Below are 24,226 nucleotides of genomic sequence, written 5' to 3'. Positions count from 1 at the left end.
CACACCTGTAATCCAACCCTCTGGAAGTAGAAACAGGAAGATGACAAATTCAAGGTCTCTATCTTTGTCTCTCTTTCTCACACACACATACACACACAAACACACACACACCTACCTTACTTTTAGCAAGTCTGAAACCTACTGGGATACAAGAGAGCTTGTCTCCACCAAACAAAACAAGCAAAATAAACCTCCAGAAAAAAACACAAAACACCTTGAGGAAAAAAATGTTGTAATAAAACAAGGTCAATTAATCAACCTGAAAAACCTCTGAATAAAGAACTTAAATACAACAGTACTTTTAATGTCAACATAGCCTCACTCAACATGGTAATTATTTAAGAACTGGAAATTGCATTGCAGAGAAAAATGCCATACAATAATGAAACTTCCAGAACACTCAGACCCTTTCACATGGATCCCAACAGTATGAACCCAGACACAACAAGAGGCCCTTCTATGAGGAGCTACTCCACAGCTGACTAAATCTATTCTGTACTACAGACTAAGGAGCCAGAAAAATTATGACATTTATTGATACAATATCATTTATTAATGTAAAAATGTACTCAGGATTATTAAATTTCACAAGTCGAAGAAATAGTAAGTAATATAATCTAAATATTTTATAAGCACTTGTGAGATACACAAAAAAGTAAACAAAAGGTTTGAATAAGATTTATTTTTTCCAAATGTTTTAAATAAATACCAATTACTTAATCTGAAGACTATTAAAGTATCTGAAATCTTAAAATTGACTATGACATTCTTCCACAGAAGCAATATGTACCTTCTTTTACACACACAGTAACACTGTCTACCAGCAGTGGACAGCAGAAAAGCCTTGAGAGTGTGGCAGCAGCATCAAACAACAGTGTGTGTGAATGAGTTTGAGTGTGAGTGTGCCGGGGGGCGGGGAATGCACTAAATTAGGAAGAGATAAAGCAAATGGTTAAAGTCTCAAATATTACCCTAGACCCTAAACTCCTGGGCTCAACTCATCCTCCTGCCTCAATGTCCCAAATACTTGGGATTAATGACAGAAAATTAATGACTAATTCAAACCTTAACATTTGATAAGGCAAGAGGTTGGTAAATTTTCAAGGACAAATGTGTACTGAGTGACCGAAATGTCCTGAAAACATTAATAAACGCCTAGATTAGAATAAAAGATGACATGACGCAGGTTTATGACTTTTACACTCTTGTGAGTTTATTTTACTACTGTAGCCTAATATGGTAACTATTTTTCTCCAAATCTTTATGAAGTTAAAGGGAGGTCTTTAGTTTTTTAAGGGGAAAAAAAAACATAACAAACAAAAAAATTAAAAATAAAAACTAAAACCCACCTCTTTTCTATCTCCTAGTTTCAAAACCAAAAATGCAAACAACATTCAGATGACATCACTGTACCTTATTATAACGATCATGTGGGACAGACTGTAAAACGATTGGCTCCATTGTAGAGACATTGGCAAATTGTACCTCTGGAATATAGAGGGCACAAACCACATGAGCCCAACCTAAAAATAAATACATACATAATGTCATTCTTCAAGTTTTATCAAAAATAAAATTACTATCTGTCTTAAAAGATCTCTTAAAATGACTATTTAAGCAAATTCATAACAAAACCGTAATAAAAAAATCTAGCTGCTGCATTATTTATGTAATAATTGTCCCCGCTCACTGAGATGAAAAGGTTCCTAATCATGGCTGCATCTGTTATGCACTGAACGTAAACAAAGGGAGCACTTATGTATTCAGGTGCTGACATTGATACTTAAGGGCAGACTAAATTCAGATTAACACTACTTTCTGAAACCCACTTTCATTTGAAGAAAACAGGTATGATGATTCCCAGCACTCTGAACACTTTGAAACTACATCAAAAGGTGTTTCTCCACTTCCAGGTCAGTCAATCTACACAGTGAGTTGAAGATCAGACTACTGCCAAGTTAAGACTATTTTAAAAAGCCAAAAGCAAACGCATAAATAACGCAAAGGCTGTATAACTCTACAGTTAGTAAGTAGTGCCCCTGATTCATCTGTAAGCTCTAGGTTCCATTCTCATTTCTGCAATAAATAATTTATAGCTTTAAATAGCTTAAAGCTTCAAGTCTTGAAAGGTTGGATAGTTCAAAGGCAGAGAACTTGCCTTAGTCTGCACAAGGGTAAGTGTTGGTTCCATTCTCATCATCAAGGAAATAAATAAGAGGAAGGATTTTAATACTCTTAATTGTAATAACCTTAAATCTATCAGTATTAGTTTTTATATTTTGTCAATATTTTGAATGTTCAAAGGACAAATGTAATTTTTCTATTTTAAATCTTTATCTGAAATGTTACCAGTTGATATTAAAGTTTCTTTTAATTAATTTATCTGAGGCTAAAGAGACAATGTTATGGTTAAGAATTACTATAAAACTGAAAAAAAAAAAGGTGAAATTCCAGGAAGGTGAGGTCACAGACAAAGAGAAGTAGTAATACTGGAAGACTAGAAGCTAGGATTAAAAATCAGATATACTACAGACCTCGGAAAGATCACACCTAGGCTTTAATCATCTTAAACTCTAAACTTTGAACAAAGCAATCCTAAACAAGCACCATATGCATCAAACAAATAAATATGCATCTTCTCTGAAGGAAAAGGCTAACATTTCATAATCAAGTCACAAATAATGACTGTAATTTGTTAATAAGAACTTCTAGAATAAAAAGCACTGAACACATTAAAGTAAGATAGCACAAATCCAGTGGAAACAAAATCAAATCTACAATTTGGAGTTATCAGAATATTAGTATGTTTATTATGGTCAAACACATATAAAGATTACAAGGTTGCTCATGAAAAAGGTGCCAAAAAAAAAAAATCACCAAACAAAGCCAAAAGTACTATCAAACACCAAAGGAAGCATCATTTCCCTCAAAAAGGAAAAATTATTCCAAAAGGAAGCTTGAATTGGTGGTGGGGGAGGAAGAGATGTGTAGATACTATCTATAAAAATAAGGGCTTATATTAAAAAAAAAAGAAAATATGCCAGGCTGTAGCGGTGCACACCTTTAATCCCAGCATTTAGGAAGCAGAGGCAGGGGGATCTATGTGAGTTCAAGACCAGACTTGTCTATAAAGCAAGTTCCAGGACAGCTAGGACTGTTACACAGGAAAACCCTGTCTTGTGGAGGACGGAGGGGGGCAGGGGGGAAGGGGAGAAGAGATGAGAAGAAGCAGGCATGGTGTGGTGGTGCACATCTTTAATCCTAGCAGATGGATGGCAAAGGCAGGCAGATCTCTGAGTTAAGGTCAGCCAGGGCTATACAGTGAGACTGACCCCAAAACAAACAAACAAAAAAGAAAAAACCAGGGGGGAGGGGAGGGAAAAGGAGGGGAGGGGAAGTGAGGGGAGAGGAGGGGAGGGGAGGGGAGGGCACAAAGGCTGGAGCCATGGTTCAAGAGGTTAAGAGTGTTTGCTGATCTTAGAGAGGGCCCTGGTTCAATTCCTAGAACTCACATGACAGGTCTCAACTGTTAACTCCTGGGATTAGATACCTTCTTCTGGCTCTGAAGGCACCAGGCATGCACACGGTTCACATTCATAATTGAAGCAAAACACACAGGCACATAAATATAGATAAATCTTTAACAACAACAACACTGCCAGGTGAAGTGGCCCAAATATGAAAGATAGAGGTGTGAACAAGCCTACAAAAATGAAGGAAGGAAGGGTAAAAGAAACTAAAACTAATGAATTATTGCCTAAATGGTATGGAATAAATCCCCTAGATCAACACTGATAAAAACTAATCTACAAATGTAAGATTTGTTTCCCAAAACTTTAACTGTGTTTCAGAACAAAGCTTACAAACAGTTAAAGGGGTAAAGCATGGTGGGACATTCACAGGGATAATCCCAGCAATAAAGGGTTAAAGTAGAAAGAACAGTAGCCTAGGCCACAAGACTGTACATATATAAATATTTGTGTATGCACACATACACACAGAATGCAAAATATATAATTTATACCAAGAAAATATGGTAGAAGAGACAGGTACAAGAGTAGGTTCCGTACTAGAAACAATGACAATTACATAGGAATTGTTCAACTCTCTTACACACTCTAGAAAACAGTGAAAGGTTTGTGGCAACCAAGTACCTACTCAACTAAGGAAAAGGCAATAGCTCATTGACACCTTTCGTTCCCGTAGCATACGAATGCTTTAGGTTCAGGGGTCTTAAATACACAGCTAGAGTTTCCAGTGTAGACTCTGGCCTCAAAAGGCAAAAGAACCAGCGTAAAAGTTTTATGTACAAAGAATTGTGTCTGTCACTGCTCCAGAGTGCTCCAGAGTGTCTGAAAGCAAACCAGGGACTGAGAGTCCTGCCTGTCCTGCTCTCTCAGCGTTCATTCAGAAGAGAAAGTAGCCTTTTCAACGAAAGGCAACAACCCACTGATGCCTGGAAGAAAAGATTACAGTTGAAGCACACACTGAGTATCCAACAGTCCAGGAGGAAAAACTAGAGAAAGAGCTGCTGAGCTGAATTCACCTTCACCTTCCTAGCCCTGCGACCCTTTAATACAGATCCTCACGTCGTGGTAACCCCCAACCATAAAATTATTTTCATTGCTACTTCGTAACTGTAATTTTGCTATTATAAATCATAATGTAACGACTTTTGGACTAAAGAGTTGCCAAAGAAGTTGTAACCCACAGCTTGAGAGAGCCACTGATCTAAAAAGAACTGAGATAGCCCTCAATTTTTACCTCTAGCTAGAATCTATGTATGGTAAAAACAGGAAGTAAGGGGATAAGGCAGAGTGGCAAACAGAATGAAACATCACAGAAAGAATGCAACACAGACAGTGCTTCTTTTTTAGTTTTCCTTCTTTTTCTCACTAATCTGTACTAGATGTTCAAGGAAATCATCATCAAAACATTAACTGAAGAGTTTCCAGCAATTATATAACAAAAATAATCTACAAGTCTCTAAAAATAGTTTTAGAACACTGTAAGCAATAAAAACTAACCCCCTAAAGGAAAGGTGGACCATTTTTCCAGAGTTAACCAATTATAACATTCAATTATATCTAGTTTGTGGTTTTGCAATCTCTCTGTCTCTCTCCTCTCTCTCTCTCTCTCTCTCTCTCTCTCTCTCTCTCTCTCTCGTTTTTTTGTTTGTTTGTTTTTCAAGACAGGATTTCAAATCCTACCTAGCCCTGGCTGTCCTAGAACCCCCTCTGTAGACCAGGCTGGCCTCGAACTCAGAGACCTTCTTGCCTCTGTCTCCTGAGTGCTCGGATTAAAGGTGTGCGCGTGTGCGTGTGTGTGTGATGTCACCACCTGGCTTGGTTGTGCAAGGCTTTAGAGGATATACCTCAAAGCATGCTAAACAAGCACCCTACAACTGAGTTATACAGCCCAATACAATAAATACATACATTCTAAAATAAGCTACAGAGTTAGTAAGGAAAATATGGAGAGGCCCGGGGGGAGGGAGCTGTGGAGATAGTTCAGCAGGTAAAGTGAACCCACATAAAAAGCCAGGTATTCTGCTGGAAAGCAGACAGGAGAGAGTTGCTAGCCAGTCAGTATAGCCAATCAATGAGTTATAGAACCTTTAGGCTTTACAGGTACACATGTACACACAGTTGTGTGCATGCACAAAACCCCACAATTTTTTAAGTATGGCTTATTCACAGAAGAGTTTCTATCTTACACATGCCCAATAGTTACATACTGAAGAAAGTTATTAAAAAGAACCAAACAAAAATCTTGAAGTTTGATAAAAATGAAAATAAAAATATTACAACAATGCCAACAGCAAACACAAGCAAATAGAAGGGGATAATGTGGGTTCCCCTCTGCATGCTGTGAATATGTATTATTGCCACTGGTTAATAAAGAAGCTGCTTTCAGCCAATGACTTAACAGAGTAAAGCCAGGCAGGAAATATGAACAGAGATGTAGCGAGAGAGTAGGCAGAGTCAGGGAGAGCCATGTAGCCATCACAGGAGACAGACGCCTGACGCAGGTCACAACCACATGGCAATACACAGATTAATAGAAATGGGTAATTTAAGATATGAGTTATCCAGGAATATGCATAAGCTAATAGGACAAATAGTGTTTCAATTAATACAGTTACTGTGTGATTATTTTGGGTCTGGGTGGCCGGGAAATGAACAAGCAGTGTCAACAGGGGAAAAAGTAAAATTAAAGATAAATCAACTGATAATATCATTTGATGAACACTGAAGGAGAGGAGAAAAAACACAAAAGTGTAGGTAAAATACCTTTAAGACACAATACTGTGTACATGTATTAATAAAAGAATTTTCATGAGTAGAAGAGAAAGAACGATGGATGGGACTGTGTAGGGAAATAATGGCTCCAAATTTCTACAATTTCATAAAACATATGAATACACAATTCAAGAGTCTCAAAAACCTTCAACGAGTGCAGAAGGAGACATATAATGATCAGTTACATGCCAAGGAAAAGCTATCATCGTTTTAAAGCACTGAGAAGCTATTCAACACAAAACAAGATGCTAAGTCAAAAATATACAGCCTACAATTTGTAATGGCTTGGCTTGTAAGTTTTGAACTCTACAATGAAACAAAACTCAAAAAATATTCAGTAGATATATTCAAGTTTGGATATGGCAATTCTTCTAGGCTAGTAACATGTGGTACCATATTCTTCCAGTAAGCCAAAACCAATGTGACAAGTAAACAGCCAGAACTCTACAGAACTGGGGTGACAAATGACAATGTTCAGAAGTTTAAGACTACTAACTGTATTTTCAGCTCAGAGTACAGTCAGGCATACTCTAACAACATTTTAATCAATGACAGACACTCCATATATACAACCATGTTCCCAAAAGATTACTAAGAAGGCAAATTATTCCAGTGCCTTCTAAAATTACACATCTATTACACATCCCCGTATACTGCATTATTAACATGTTTATAGTGATGTTAGGCTGAATAAACTTACTACACTAGCATTCAATACGCCATCCACATACATACAACTATGTGTATATACAATATCAAATAGTGGTAATAAGCAATTATGCTACTGGCTAATGTGTATGCTCTGCTTTAAGTATTTTAATTCTTATGTCTTCTATTTGATTTTAAAAGCAAAATATGCCAACTATAAAGTCAGGTCCTTAAGGGAATATTCTAAAATGCACTGCTACTGTAAATTCTAATAGCTCTACATGGTTTTTGGTGACAACAGTTTTTGGTTTTTTGCAGTACTGGAGATTAAATTCAGTTCCTTGGACATGCTAGCACACACTATCACCATGCTACATACTCAGCCCATGAATAAGACTTCCCTGAAGACTTTTCAAGGAGATGATAGGTTAAGATAGGAAACAGTGGTTCTGATATGCCTGATCTTATGCAGAACAAGGACAATAATGAGAGCTGTTTCTGCCTAATTTTCTAACAAAACTTAAAAGATTTTTTAAAGAAGATCATATAGGATGGATTCGTGATAGCACACATCTTCAATCCCAGCACTTGGAAGGAAGAGGCAAGAGGATCTCTCCAAGTTTGAGGCAGGGCTGGCATATATACAGAGTTCAAGGTCAACTAAAAGATACAGAGTAAAATCCTTTTTTTTTTTAATAAACAAGTATTTTTGGTGGACATAACAATGTCATTTATAGGAAATATTTTATATACTTCTATGACATTTTAAGATTATGTTATTACAAAAGAGTCAATAAATGAAAACAATGAAAAATTATAATGTAAAAATGCTACAGTAGCTGGATATGGTGGTGCAGGATTTTAATCCCAGCACTCAGAGGCGAAGCAGGTGGATCTCTGTGAGTTCCAGGTCAACCTGGCCTACAGAGTAAGTTCCAAGACAAGTTATAAAACAGGGAAACCCTGTCTCAAAAAAAAAGGGGGGGGGCAGACAATGGTAGTGAATGATAATCCCAGCTCCCAGAGCTCAGGAGGCAGAGAAGTTCAATGATAGGGGACCAACAGAGTAAGTTCTAGGGTAGCCAGGACAACATTAAGAAACAAAAAACACCCCATCTCAAAAACCAAGAAAGAATACCTTGCTGTCCTACATCATCATATTCTCTTACCACTGGACAGCTTCAATTCTCACAAACTCATGTCTACACAGCACCCTATATCAGGCAGGTATTTATTATACCCTTTCAGTATTTGGATTGATAACTTATCACTATGTTATGCCTGTGTTATTCAGCATTATAGAAATATGTGTTTGTAACCTTGAGGCAAAAAGCTATATCATATAACTTAGGTGTATAGTAAGTTATATGTCTAGGTTTATGTAAATACACTCTGATGTTCACTAAATAAGAAAGCACCTATGACACATTTCTCAGAACTTAAGCAGTATAAGACCATATCTAAAAAGTTAAAAAAATCAAATTTTGCCAATAAAGTTTTAAAACTAAAGAAATAAACTGCCAAAATTTACAAACAAAACCAATCAACAAAATAGAACATTTTAAATTCTTTAATCATTAAAAGCAATTATGCAAATTTATAACCTTGAGAAAACTCAGGATATATTTCTCAGCTATTTCTACCAAAAATTTCCAGATTATAAAATTCCAATTTTACTGAAATACCTCCAGAGAGTATTCCCATTGTGTTATAAAACCATTATAACATTACTGCCAAAACCTGTAAAATAAGAAACCCCGCTTAACCCACTTATGAAAAGATGCTAACATTTTTTATTTTTTTACTCCCCAAAAACCATTATCTTTAACAAAATATTAACCAAATAAATCTCATATTATTTACTTTAAGAAAATAGGCTGATTTTACTTTCAAAATCAAACCAGTGTAATTCCTATCAAAAGGAGAACAAGTATATGACCATCTCAACAGAAAAAAAAGAAAACCTATCTTTATACTTATGTATCAGTCACTTAATTTTCATAGTTTAACAAGCACGCATCTACATAGTTAAAAATGGTACTGATATATAAAGGAAGAAGTACTTTAATCCAGGCATGTAGAACATTCCTATAATCCTAGAACTCATGAGGCAGAGGTAGGGGAACTGCCACACATCTAGGCCAGGCTGAGCTACACAGAAAGCGCCAAGTCCTAAACTATACACAAGGAAATAAAGAACAAGAGAGGACAAGAAAAAGAAGACAGGGAAAAGAAAAACCAGACAAATTTCTCAGGGAAAGATAACTCAAAGTAAAGATGCAAAATAAATACAGGGTAATTGTCATCCAAAATGCTTGGAACTGGAAGATAAGGGAGATTTAGCTTTCTGAATATTTGCATTGATTTTTTTACCAGCTAAGTATTACTAATCCAAAAATCTAAAATCTGAAACCAATGTTCAAAAGATGTTAGATTTTAACAGTACTTCAGATTCTGAATCTTCAGAAGAGAAAATGCTCAGAATCCACATCAAAGAACTCCTTGCCTTATGTAGTTGGTACCCAGCACTTAGGAATAATACACTAGTAAGAATACTCGGTGAGAATGGTTGGTCCTGTAACCCTAGAACCTAGGTGAGACGTAGTAGTGAGGCCATCTTAAAAAGTAACAACAAAAACCAAACCATGTGTGGTGGCACACACCTTCAATCTCAACACTCGGGAGGGAAAGACAGTCAGATCTCTGAGTTCAGAGCCAGCCTGGTCTACACAGAGAGTTCCAGGACAGCAGAGAATATAGTAAACCCTGTCTCAAAAGATAAAATAAATCAATATTTCAAGTAGAAGAATGTAGATGATTCTACATAAAACAGCCAATACATAATGAAGACAAACTGTATGAATAGAGAAAATGAGTTCAACTACACATAACTGTGCCCATTTACAATCTCAGAACATGGAACAATGAAGCAAGAAGATAGGGAACTTAGGTTAACCTAGATCACATAGTGAGACCTTGTCTCCAATTAATTAATTACATCATCATTAATATTTTACTAACAATATTTAGTTTGATAAAAGAGTATGAATTACCAAATTTTTAAGTACTATACCATATCAATTTTCAATATCTTTTGAAAGACTGTACTTACCCCCATTATCTGTTCTTTTTAAAGCTCCATCTTTATGGGGACACAGCTCACATCTCTATTTAAAGAAAATTAAAAATAAAAAAAAAGGAAAAGGCAATGAAGCTTTTTTTCAGATCACCAAAACCATCTTTCCTATAACTTCAAAACTAACAGAGTAGCATCTCTATTCATTGCCACCAAGAAAATTCCAGAACACTTCTCACAAAATAACTATTTGCTGAAAATACCTTGTTTTCTAAAGATTCATTTTTTATGTTACGTTTGTGTGCTCTGAAAATATGTATGCAAGCATGCATGTTGCCTATATGCAGGTATCCACGGAGGCCAGAAGAGGGTACCAGATTCCCTGATATTAAAACAATGGAAGATTGTGACCTATCATGTGGTTACTGGAAACTTAATCCAGGTACTCTACAAAAGGAGCAAATGCTTTTAGGGACTGCCAAGCCATCTCTCCGTCCCCCAAAATAATTATGATTTTCCTTATAATACAAGATTAACAACTTCTTTAAAAGTATACTTTGAAACTCTGGCCCTATAACTGGGCAGTGATAGCACATGATTTTAATCCCAGCAACCGGGAGGCAGAGGCAGGAGGATCTCAACTGAGTTCGAGGCCAGGGTGAGTTCTAGTACAGCCAGAACCACTGCACAGAGAAGTCCTGTCTTAAAAAAAAAAAAAAAAAAAAAACCAAAAGAGGGAAAATCTGCCCACCTCTGTTTTTCAGTTTTACATGCCTGTCATCCCAACTACTGGGAAATCTAGACAACAGTACTGCCATGAATTGAAGCCATCCTGGGCTAGAAAGAGTTCCAGAACAGCATAGACTATATAATGAGATAGTTTCTCAAAACAAGGAAGCAGAATCCTGAATTTTATATTAATAAAAACAAAGGCAGATGTGGTAGCATATATTGAGAGTACCAAGATACTTGGGATGTTGTAGCACGAAGGTAAGTCCAGGAGTCTGAGACCACCCCAGAAAACAAGACCTCCTTGGAGGAAAAAAAGAAAAAAAAAAAAACTGGGTATGGTAGGACAAACCAGTTATCGCAGCACTCAGGAGGCTGAAGCAGGACTACAATGTTCAAGGCTACAGTGAGAAAACATTTAAAAACAAAGCAAACGAAAAGAAACAAGGCTGTGACATTTACCTAGGTCACTTTGGTTTCTAATACAGGGAAGAATCAGCTTGAGGACTCTGGAGAGATGGCTCAGCAGTACAGAGCACTGGCTGCTCTTCCAGAGAATCCAAGCTAGGTCTGGCACCACATCAGGTGACTCACAAAGGTTTCTTCCGTTCCAGGGGATCTGACATTCTCTTCTGGCCTCTTCATGTACAAACATGCACACTCACACACAAATGGTATACACACAGATACACAATAAATAAAAATAAATCTTAAAATACATTAAATAAAAAAAAAAGGACCCAGTTTGCCTAGCATAGTGATGCACACTTGGGAGGCAGAGGCAAACTGACTTCTTTTTTGTTTTTTTTTTGGTTTGGCGAGATGGTGGGTTTGAACTCGCTCTGTAGGCCCAACAGGCCTCGATCTCCTACTACCTCTGCCTCCTGAGTGCTGGGATTAAAGGCGTGAACCATGAATGCTTGACTGCTTTCTTGAGTTCAAGGCAAGCTAGTACTAACTACCTAGTAAGACCCTATCTAGGCTGACAACAAAGTTCTTTTTAAAGGTGACAGACTGTACTTGGCCAGGTGTGGTAGACCTACCAGCACTTAAGGAGGCAAGCGAAATTCAGATTATCATCAGCTGCATAGTAAATCTGAGGCTGGCCTGGGATACATAAAGGCCTATCTCAAAAATTATCAAGAAAAAATAAAGTAATTACAATCACCTGAACTATATCATCCATTTTAAATACCTACAGCAATGAATTTAGACTTCTGAAAGTGGTAAGCCTGTGAGAGGACAAATCCATAATACAGATGACAACTGTAAGTTCTGGAGAACACAGTAACTGCTGCCTGAATGAAATGCATAGCAGAAAAGAAAGCATCTAGAATCCATGCTAAGTGAAAACTTGGAAAGAATGGAGAACACATCATTGTGTTCACCCTGAAGACAAGAGGTAGTCAACCCTTCAGGCTCCTGTAGTTATAATACCTAAGAACCACAACAGAAGGTTCAGAGGAACTTTGGTGTCCAGAAAGTAGATCTGAATCCCAAACGGGGCAAAATGAAGAGAAAGAACCTCCTTTTACAGTTATAAAACCAACCCAAATCTTTTGTTGACTTTACACCACACATACACAGGGGAAGCCATTAGCCCAGCTAAGGAAAGAAGAGACAGACATAAAAACGAGATTTAAATAGATTTTTGAAATAATACAAGGTGGCTTGAATTCAAACAATCAACTACCTCTAATTTTAAAATTTTCAATTTCAGGGCTGTTGAGAACAGCTCAATGAGTAAAGTGCTTGCCAACAAATGATATAAGCTCAGATCCCCAAAACCTACGCACAGCTCAACAAAGTAAAGAGTATGGGTAACCTCCAGTGCTCTACAGCTAGATAGAGAGGGAAAGCAGTTTACTGGCTAGCAAGTCTGGTATACAGTTTGAAACAAGAAACCCTGCAACAAACAAGATGAATAGTGAGGACTTACACCACATTCAAGCTTGTCCTCACCTTCTATACATGCATCATGGAATGTATATGCCTGAACTTCTGCACACAAATACATATACATACACACAAAAAAATATTAAAGTATCAATTTTATTTTTTTAAGACAGAATCTTGTACAAATTCCTATGTGGAATATCTTGAAATTCTGATTCTTCTGTCTCTACCTTCTAGTGCTAGAATTGTAGGCATGCTTGATGAGGTGCTCGGTAACGACTAGATAAAGATTCTACTCAATTAAAACTATCAGTCCCTTCAAAGGAATACAACAGGGCATGGACTTTTCAACAAAATATAATGTTTGTGAGATGATCTATATTACTTGACCTGTAAAGAACCAGAAAGAAGGTTAACCATTATCAAAACAAAAGGAAATCAACAAATGTCAACTCCAAGATTACCCAGTCTTTGGAGATAGCAGAAGAGTTTTAAAATATATATGAAGCAGGCAGATCTCAAAATCTCTGTGCATCTGAGGCCAACCTGCTCTCCATGTCGAGTTCCAGGCCAAATGAGGATATATAATGAGACTCTAAATTAAATAAATAAGATACATATGAAGCAGAATGAAAATGTGTCTGTAATAAATGAAATGGAAACTATCAATAAAGGAAAAGAAGCTATAAATAACTGAATGGGGCTAGAGGTGTACCTTAATGGTAGAAAGAATACCTACCTTTCACAAGGCTCAGAGAAAGAAAAAACCAACAATAAAGCCTGGCCTGGTAGCACAGAGGACACAAGAGTCAGGAGGAATGAGCCAAGTTCAAGCCGGCCACAACTGTAGGGATTTAAAGGCCAACCTCTGCTATAGAGATCCTGTCTCAAAACTTAAAACAAAGCTAGGTATGTAATTTAGTTGTAGAAAACCTGCCTAGTGTGTGTAAAACTCTGGGTTTCATTGTTCAGCACTGTAAAAACCAGCACTGCAGAATACCAAAAGGAGAAAGACAAGAACTACAACATGACAAAAAAAACACCGAAGTGGCCAGGCAATGGTGGCACACACTTTTAATCCCAGCACTCAGGAGGCCGAGGCAGGAGGTTCTCAGTGAGTTCAAATTCAGCCTGGTTTACAAAGCGAGTTCCAGGACAGCCAAGGCTAAATAGTGTGTATGTGTTGAAGAGGGGTGGGGCAAGGGCAGGGTTATGGACGCTCAGAGAACTCAGGAACAAAAAAGGAGGCTCAAGTGCCAGGCTGAAAAGGCAGAGACAAATGGACAAATGGTCACAAATTCAAGGCCAGCCTACTCTACAAAGCACACTCTATGCCAGCAAGGGCTACCAAAACAAAAGCCTGTCTTAACAGAAAAACAGAAAAGAGAGAAAGACCTAAAATATAAATGTGACAAAGTATTGAAAGAAAAGAAAAATGTAATAGTTTTTCACTGTCAACACAGAATTATATATTTATATATCCAATTGATATGGGAAGAAATATAATGGTCAATCACCCAGGAGACTCAGCACATTTATGGGAGTATCTATCAGGTAAGGATTCTCAAAGGAGCCACACTACTGGGCTACTGGAGGCCTGGATAAAATGGAATATATATATATATATATGAGTTAGTTAGCCAATAATCCTGACCCTTCCCCTTCTGTCAAAATTTTTTTTCTTTTCTTTCATCTTTCAAGTAGGATTTCTCTGTGTAACAGCCCTTGCTGTCCTGGAACTCACTTTGTAGAGCAGACTGGCCAGGAACTGAGATCCACCTGCCTCAGCCTCCCGAGTGCTGGAATTAAAAGTATACACCACAATCACCCGACTTTCTGTCAGATAGTTTGTGTCAGAAACAACTAACATTAAAATAGCAAGAAGAATTCATCATCAAAAAATATACTTTGTAAAAATGAGGGGGAAAGGCTAGCAAGAAGATGCCTTAGGAAGCCCGGTGAGCTGAGTTCTATCTCCAGAAACCATGTAAACATGAAAAACCAGAACTCCACAAACTTGTCCTCTGATTTACACATGCCTGTTATGTAAGCACCAAAACATGTGTGCAACACACAATTACAAACATACAAACAGCCAGAATTATCAAGAAAAAATAAAGTAATTACAATCACCTGAACTATATCATCCTTTATAGTGGTGCATGCCTTTATAATTCCAGCACTCAGAGGCATAGGCAGTTCAATCTGACTTTGAGGCCAGCCTGGTATACAGAGCAAGTTCCAAGACAACCAGAGATATACAGAGAAATCATCTCGAAAAACCAAAAACAAGCAAACAAACAAACAAAAATACAAATAACAATGACAACAATAATATTAAACCAAATGGGCCCACAAGATAGCTCACCAGTAAAGGTACTTCAGTTGGAACCTCTAGCTCACCCCTGCATGATCTAGAAAGCCCCATCCATTTCTGTCTCTCTCCCTCCCCAAGAATCTCCAAAAAAGAAAAGGTGCAAAAAGCCCAGTTCTTTATTCTTGGCAACTGTTACAACTCCTTTCCCTGTGGCCACCAGCAACCCAAGCCCCCTCGTAAATATTCCAGCTTTTGATCATACTTGGGCACAAACCCACCTTGTGACAGACACATCAACAACCCTCACCTACAAACTATATAATCTCCCTGCTTTAGTTTGGGCATGCAGCCTCTCTAATCTAGATCTCTGGGAATGGAAAACCTACTTGTTTAGTTCAGCTTACTGATCTGGCTTACGGTGGCTGGAGAAACCTAGTATCAGGTTACAGAGAACCTATTACCTGTCACCAAATCTGATAACCTGGATCAACCAAACCATGGGACCCACACTATTAAGAAAACTGACTCCCACAAGTTGTACCCTGACCTCCACAAGCACACTATGGCATGTGCGTACCCACACACATATGTACACTAGTTAGATATGTACACTAGTTAGATAGACAGACAGACATATTTTGAGTTTTAATTACTATGCCTGATCCATGAAACAAAAATACCTTGCCCAAGGACAAGGAGGATAAGTTTCTGGAGGCTGTTATGGGAGATCAAGCTTTTAGGTGTGAGATTCACAGGCTGGAGGTACACTTCAGGATGTATAATTGTTCTGGATTGGGCCTGATGGGAAATGCAATGAATTATGTGCTTTCTTAAAGCCCTGGCCATATTGATTCTGGGCCATTTCCCAGGAATCTGGGCATGAACCTGGACAGAGCCCATAAACCCGGCATTAAACTGTGGTAGTGGTCTTTTTCTCGCTATTGGGATTAATAACAGACAGACTAGGTAGACAGGTAGGCAGGTAGGTAAGCGACAGATAAGAGACTGACGCAAAGACAGACAGATGTAATTAAAAGAAAAAATGAGGGGCTGGAGAGATGGCTCAGTGGTTAAGAGCACTGGCTGCTCTTCCAGAGGACCCTGGTTCAATTTTCAGCACCCACATGGCAGCTCACAACTGTCTGTAACTCCAGTTCCAGACACCTTCACACCAATGCATATAAGTTAAATAAATTCTAAAAAAAGTTATTAAAAAATGAGGTTGGGAGATGAATTTCTCAGTAAATTGCTTGCCTTCCATGTATCCATGTGAAACAAGTTGGACACGACAGCACAAGCCTAGAATCCCAGTCCTGGGGAAAGAGATCCTGGGGGATTACTAGCAGACACTAGAGATGTGGTGTGTGGGGTGACTCACACCTTTAATACCAACAGTCAAGAGGCAAATCAAAGCCAGCCTGGGTCTACATAGTGAGTTCCAGGACATTCAGAGCTATATAGTGAGACTCAAAAATCAAGGAAAATTCTTAAGACGCCTAGCATCAAGTCTCGGCAGCTCAGACACATATGCACACATAATAATGAACAAAAATTCAGAAATGACATACTTCAAAGGTTTGAACTCTTGTATATTATTAAAGTCATTCTAAAAAGAAAAGCAATTCTAAAATGAATCTAAGTTAATTATAAGCCTAAATTACATTTTTTTAAAAATGGCTCAAGAGGCCAGGCGGTGGTGGCGCATTCCTTTAATCCCAACAATTGGGAGGCAGAGGCAGACAGATCTCTCTGAGTTCGAGGCCAGCCTGATCTACAGAGTAAGTTCCAGAACAGGCCAGGGCTGTTACACACAAAACCCTGTCTTGGGGGGGGGGGGAGGCTCTCACCTGTAATTCCCAACACTGAAAAAGCTGAGATAAAAGGATCCCTGAGATATGTTACCCAACCAAGTTGGCTAGCAAAAAGAAAATTTAGTGAGGGACTCTATCTTAAAAAGCAAGGTGGAAGCCGGGCGGTGGTGGCGCACGCCTTTAATCCCAGCACTAGGGAGGCAGAGGTGGGTGGATCTCTGGGAGTTAAGGCCAGCCTAGTCTACAAGAGCTAGTTCTGGGACAGGCACCAAAGCTACAGAGAAACCCTGTCTCGAAAAACCAAAAAAAAAAAAAAAAAAAAGCAAGGTGGAAAGCTACTGAGAAATACACACAATGTTAATCTCTGGCTTCCATACATTACACAAAGACATAGATAATTTCAGCCGTAGTATAAAACATGTACTTTTTAGATGAACATGATACACTCACCAAAGACCTTATAAATAAATCAATAAAGTAAGATGTATTTAAAACAAAATTGTTTTAAGACAGAGTCTCATTATGCAGCTCTGGCTAGCTCAGAACCTGCCTACTATCTAGACCAAGCTAGCCTGAAACTTAGAGTAATTTCCCTGTCTCTGCCTTCAGAGTACATTACAGGCATGTACCACCACCTACCTTCTCAAGACAACAATGAAATTAAATCATTTATTATATTTGTTGACTACACTAGAAATACATAAAATTTATGATATAGGATCCCACCTAAAAGGAAGGGTTAAAGAACAACTAGAGCTAGCAAGACGGCTAGGAGGGTAAAGGTGCTTGCTATCCTCAGAATCCACACAATGGAGAGAACCAACTACCACAGTTGCTCTTCGACTTACACACTCACAAATAAGCAAGCAAACAAACAAATAAATGGTCTTTTTATAAGTTGAAAGAAAAAGAATAACAAAGTGGAAGGATGGAACAAAAAAGATAATCAGGCAGGGAAGTCTAAAAGCAAAGTGGATTGATCATTTGTTAATAATTGAAAACCCTTTTTTTAGGCATAAAAAGGATATGATGTTACAAACCTATTATCCCACCACTTGGGAGACATACAGAAAGATTTTCACAAGTCCAAAGCCAGTTTGGTATTCATAGCAAGTTCTAGACCAGCTAGAACTCCACAGTAAAACCTTATCTCAAAATTCAAAATAAACAACCAAGTGCAGGGGCAAATGCCTTCATTTCCGGTACCGGGAGACAAAAGGGTCTCTGTGAGTTCAAGGCCAGCCTGGTCTACGGAGCAAGTTCCAGAAGAGTCAGGATTACACAGAAAAAACAGTCTCAAATAAACCAAAACAAGGAAGGGAGGGAGGGAGGGAGGGGAGACTCCACCAATAACTAATAATCTGGTGATAAATCCCTGTACTCCTAGAACTTGAGAGAACAGGAGCATTATTAATTGGGGGAATAGAGAAGGACAGAACTGAAGAGATGGCCCTGAAGTAAATAGAACTGCTGTACTTCTAGAGGACCAAAGTTAAATTCCCTGCACTTGACGATCAACAACCATCTATAACTCTGCAGGCACCTAGCACACAAGTGGTACACAGACATACATGCAGATAAACATACACATACAAAAAACAAATCTTAAAAAATAAAAAAGTAGATCCAGGTCAGCCTGAGCTATATTACACTCTGTCCCAAAAGGAAAAAATTCAAACACTAATAAAACAAAGCCAGTAACATCACTATCTAGCAAATTACTACAAAAATTGTAAAAATCCTGATGTACATAAATGTGAAAAGATCTAATATTAACGATTTGAATCCTACACCATAATAGAGATTAGAAACAAGTACTATACCCCATGAATACAAGATTAGTACAACATTTAAAAATGTTTATCAAATTCAAGTATTTTAAATACATCATCTCAATATAAGCAGTTTAAGAAAAACTCAACATCCATTTACAATACAAATTCTCAGATAACTCATTACAGTCCTCCAGTCTCAAATAATTACTTTACACCCAACTATGTTTTTCATTTTGGGTTTGATTTTTGTTTTCACAGTACAAGAGGTCAAATCCAAACTTTTACAAATGCTAAGCACCAGCACCTGTAATATTTTTAATACTTATTCTGAAGAGACTGTCCTTGCCAGAGCTAGCTAATTCCTGAGACAGTATGAGCTTTCATGTGTAAACCAAGAGCCCATACCTTAACCTTCTTAACCTACCTAAGTCTAGGCCATTGTATTCCCCCAACCTAAGGTACCCCAGAAACAAGTATAGACCAACTCATTCATTCCTTCAGGTTTCCCTTTTCTCCCTCTGCCACATGACCAACCCCCCAGCACCACTGAAGGTGACATTGTGACATGGCCTACCTCTCCCTTCTTCAAGTGACTGGTAAATGTAAAGATCTTTTCAATGGCAGTTATGTCCTTATTTGTTCATACATTTTAAATAATAAAAACTTATATCTGAAAACAATATGATAAGATCATTAATAAAAAGTTAACAACGGGATTGGAGAGGTGGCTCAGAGGTTAAGAGCACTGAGTTCAATTCCCAGCAACCACGTGGTGGCTCACAACCATCTGTAATGAGATGCAAGCATCTGTTGTACAAGCATACATGAAGGCAGAACACTGCACACACAATAAATGGATAGTAAATAAACAGGCAGATAAATAAATCTTTAAAAAAAAAAAAAGCCAATATGCTGGGCATGGTGCCACAAGCCTTTAATCCCCAGCACTCAGGAGGCAGAGAAACAAAGCTCTCGAGTTTGAGGCCAGCCTATTCTATGTGACTTTCAGTCCAGCCAGGGATACAAAGGAAGACTATGTCTCCAAAAATTAAAAATAAAAATCAATTCTAAAAATATTTAGAATAGTGCCACTTTAGCTAGGCAGTAGTGATGTATAGATACATCAGTAACTCAACACTCAAAATGATTGGAAAAATGTAGCCATTAATCCTAGCACTTTGGACTGAAAATTCAAGGCCAGCTTGGGTTACCTTTAAAATGAGTCAGGTGGCAGTGGGGTGGTGGTAGTGGTGGCAGCAGCGAAGGCACACCTTTATACCAGGAGCTTGGGAAGCAGAGGCAGGCAGATTTCAGAGTTTGAGGCAAGCTTGGACTACAGACTGAGTTCCAGGACAGCCAGGACTATTACACAGAGGAAATCCTGTCTCAAAAAAACAAACACAGACTAAGTTTTAAAACCACCACATAAAAAGATTTTTAAAAATAGGGCCAAGGCTGTGAAATGACTGAACAGGTAAAGTTGCTTGCTGACAAATCTAATAACCTGAGTCTGGTCCCCAAGACCTACAGAGTGAAAGGAACAAAAAGACTCCCACAAATTGTGCTCTGACCTCCACACACACATATATACACAATATAAGAAAATCAAAAGGAAAATAGAGTTGAGCAGGAAGCAAAGGCAAACAGATCTCTCATGAATTCAAGGCCACACTGGTCCACAGGTATATTTTAAAAGGAAAAAGAAAATGGGGTGACGTATGCACAACTGTAATTCTAGGTGGGCATGTCCAAGATACATACATACATATATACATACATACAGATATAGCTACAAGGATTCAAAACTCCATATGTAAATTCTAACACTTATCTACAGAGTCAAACCAAGTATCATCTCATTTGATGTTTTGGAGGAAATAGAAAAGCTAATATTTATACAATGTGAATTTAGATTGTGCACTCTTAAAAATAAAAAGATTAAAAGTCTTGCAATTTTAACTTCAAAATTTATACTAAAAAGCTTAGAATCCCAGCACTTGGGAGGCAGAGGCAGACAGATCTAAGTCCAAGGTTAGCCTGTTGTACAGAGCAGTCAGAGTTACACTAAGAAACCCTATCTTAAAAAAAAAAAAAAAAAGAATAAGTTACAAATATTTGGAACAGCATGATAAAATAAGGCTAGATGAACAGACCAACTGAAGAAGGCAAAGTTCTAAAAGAGGGCCCACTTATACAGCATGTTCTACAAAAGTGATGAAGTGAAGAAAGGTTTCAGACAAAAGTAACTGCATAGCCATATACAAAAACTGAAACCTACAAAAAATGTGAAATGTGTCACAGACCTAAATATAAATTAGCAAAAAACAAAAAATTTAAAGGAAATTACCTTCATGACTTCGGGGTTAGGCAAAGTGTCTTAGCTCACAGTAAGCAACAACTATAAAAGAAAACACTGACAAATTAGACTTCATCAGATTTAAATATTTTTGCTTACGGGTACAATTAAGAAAATAAATAAGTGAAAGCATACAGATTTGAAGAAGTATATATAATATATAAAACATTTCTCTAACAAAGACCGGTATCTCCAACACATAAAAACCTATGCAAATCAAACTGGATAGAGAAATTAAAGAAGCTAAAGCTCTGAGCAGACTTAGAACTTAGGTCAACACACAAACCACAACATGCTCAATATCAACTTCTCACAATGACACCCAAAGTATCACAATGACATGACTTCCAATCAAGATGCAGTGAACAAAAGGAACTCAATTTAGCTTTTTTACATGAAATAATAAAAACCTAACAAAATGAGTAAAATAATAGCACTGAAGATACTAGACAAGAAACAAGACAATGATACCTAGGAGACAAGAAACATATGACACAAGCCACAAAGTGCCCAGCTTACTGCCTTGGGAGAGTTTTCAGGCCGAGGAACAGGGAGGAGGAACCCAGACAGGGCCTGTGGTCTCCCCAAGTTGAGGAAACGGAGCTGGGAGTCCAAGGAAGCCAAGGTGGCTAGAGCTCACAAAGGAGACCAGCAATGAGTAGAGAGCTGGAGAGAGAGAGAGAAATGAAGAAATCTACAAAGGCTCATTCTAGAACTTTTAGTTGAATACCAAATCAACACTTACATGTAAGGCCTATCCGAAGCCAGAAGAGTCAGAGGGAACTAGGCCCAGCATTACACAAAGTAACTAATACAGTATCCCAAAAGTCAGAACATCAAATCAGAGGGCTAAGGAAAACAGGTGAGGACTGGAAAGATGGCTCGGTAGGTTAAGTGTTTGCAGGACAACCCTGATTAACTTGAGTTTAACACCTGGAACCCATGGGAGGAGGACAGAACTAACCCCAAACATGGAAATAGTCCCCTTACCTCCACACACTCACTAAGGCATGTACATCCAAACACCCTTGAACAGGCCAACGAGGCGCGCACACACACATACACACACAAAAAAAAAAAAACACAAGGAAAAATTTATAAGACCAAAACAAAAGCAAGACATGCTACCCTGTAGTGAAATAAGAATTAATCAAACCAGTAATAAAAATGCAGAAAACTACCAGAGAAGCCCTTTAAAACAATTATAAGGGGGGCTGGAGAGATGGCTCAGAGGTTAAGAGCACTGCCTGCTCTTCCAAAGGTCCTGAGTTCAATTCCCATCAACCACATGACGGCTCACAACCATCTGTGATGATATCTGGTGCCCTCTTCTGGCCTGCAGGCATACACACAGACAGAATATTGTATACATAATAATAAATATAAAAAAGGTAGTTTAAAAAAAGAAAAAAACAGTTCAAGACCAGCCTGGTCTACAAGAGCTAGTTCCAGGATAGGCTCCAAAACCACAGAGAAACCCTGTCTCGAAAAACCAAAAAAAAAAAAAAAGAAGAAAAAGAAAAAGAAAAAAAACAGCTATAATGACTAAATAAGCAGAAAGCTAGAGGAAGCAAGCAAGTAATAACATAAAAGATTTAAAAATTTTCCAGGCAGTGATGGCACACTCCTTTAATCCCAGCACTCAGGAGACAGAGGCAGGTGGATCTCTGAGTTCACAGCCAGCCTGCTCTAAAGAGTTCCAGGACAGCCAGGGCTGTTACACAGAGAAACCCTGTCTTGAAAAAAACAGAGTGGGGGAAAAAATACTTAAAATTTGAGGCATATTACAACCTGCCTATAATCCCAGCACTTGAATGGGAAGGACCAGGAATTCAGGATGAGCCTGACTATCTGAGACCCTGTTTCAAAAAAAATTAGTAATATGAAATTATAAACATGAGAATCACAAGGTTTAACTAGAAAAACTGATTCACAGCACATAAAACCAAGCAATGTTTGCTTATTGTACATGGTGTGATATATGCATGTGTTTGTAAATGTGTGTAGGGTGGACACACCTATGCATGTAAACATATAAGCCAGAAGCTGGCATCAGATGTTTTGCTCTATGAGCCTCCATTTTATTTTTCTAGACATGGTCTCTCACTGAACCTGGAGCTCCCCTACTGGCTGGACCATCTGACTAGAAAATCACAAAGATCCCTAACTCTGCCTTTCTGTGCTGGTACTACCATTCTTGGCTTTTTATGTGAGTGTTGGGAATCCAAACCCAGATCCTTATGCTTATGCAACACGCACTTAGCAGCTGAGCCATCTCCCCAGACCCCCAAGTAACTTTCAATAACCTGGGTGAGACAAAGGGGAAAGAACTTCAAAAGGTGAACTTCAATTAGCTTTACAATGACACACACACACAAAAATGTATTTATAATCAGAGTTACAAAAACAAATAGAATAGTAAACCTTTTTTATCTGGTTAAAATTATAAACATAAGACCAATTGTAGTCACAGACCCTATGGGGAGGGGGGGAAATTACTCAAGTATCCCTAGGCATATTGGCTCACATCTATAAAGCTAGCACAGAGTAGGCAGAATCAGGAAAGCCACTGTAAATTTGAGGACAGTTTGGTTTATGTGGCAGGTTCCAGGCCAGAAAAGGCTCCATGGCAAAGAGGTTTTTAAAAACACTAGACAGAGGAACTGGAGAGTACCCAGGCTCCAGTCCTAGCACCCAAACACCACAGTTCAGGCACATTAACCCTACCTCTGAAGAACCCAATGTCCTTTAGCCACCTGTATGCATACAGCAAATACACAAACACACACACACATATATATATATATACATACAACTAATTAAAACTAAAAATATTTAATTATACATAAAAAGGCACCCTAGTAAACATCAACTACCAAAATCAAGAAAGGTAAAACAACCAGGTATGGTGGCGCACACCTTTAATCCCAGGAGGCAGAGGCAGAGTGATCTCCCAAAGTCAGATCAAGCTCTTAGTCTACAGATCAAATTCCAGAACAGTCGGGATTACACAGAGGAAACCCTGTCTCAAAAAACTGCATACTTTAATCTCAGCACTCGGGGAAACAGAGGCAGGTGAATCTCAGTGAATTGAAGGCCAGCCTGGTTCTGAGTTCCAGGACAGTCAGAACTGTTACACAGAGAAATCATGTTTTAAAACAAACAAAAACAAACAAACAAAAAGGAAAATCGTAAAACATGATAAATCATACAAGACCACGGGCGATGGTGGCGCACGCCTTTAATCCCAGCACTCAGGAGGCAGAGGCAGGTGGATCTCTGTGAGTTCGAGACCAGCCTGGTTGGTCTACAGAGC

General features: G+C 38.2%; 1 protein-coding gene and 1 pseudogene across 10 annotated transcripts in view; one reads left to right on the top strand and one right to left on the bottom strand.

Annotated features, from left to right (window-relative positions):
• Positions 1–24,226, bottom strand: part of Mllt10 (MLLT10, histone lysine methyltransferase DOT1L cofactor) — a 150,774-nt gene that overhangs the window by 107,120 nt on the left and 19,428 nt on the right. For 6 of the 10 annotated variants that reach the window (XM_026782846.1, XM_005354656.2, XM_026782848.1 and 3 more), the window contains 2 exons: positions 10,063–10,117; positions 1,414–1,523 (listed from right to left, as the gene is read on the bottom strand). In XM_026782846.1, coding sequence (XP_026638647.1) covers positions 1,414–1,523; positions 10,063–10,117 — 165 coding nt within the window. Of the gene's footprint in view, positions 1–1,413; positions 1,524–10,062; positions 10,118–20,901; positions 20,968–21,429; positions 21,577–24,226 lie in introns of all 10 variants that reach the window. The other 4 variants (XM_026782851.1, XM_026782850.1, XM_026782853.1 and 1 more) reach the window with 4 other exon arrangements.
• Positions 21,788–24,226, top strand: part of LOC101991654 — a 3,637-nt pseudogene continuing 1,198 nt past the window's right edge.

Source organism: Microtus ochrogaster, chromosome 16 (genome assembly GCF_000317375.1).
Source record: "Microtus ochrogaster isolate Prairie Vole_2 chromosome 16, MicOch1.0, whole genome shotgun sequence".
Lineage (NCBI taxonomy): Eukaryota > Metazoa > Chordata > Mammalia > Rodentia > Cricetidae > Microtus > Microtus ochrogaster.
This window is presented reverse-complemented; position numbering and strand designations above follow the sequence as displayed.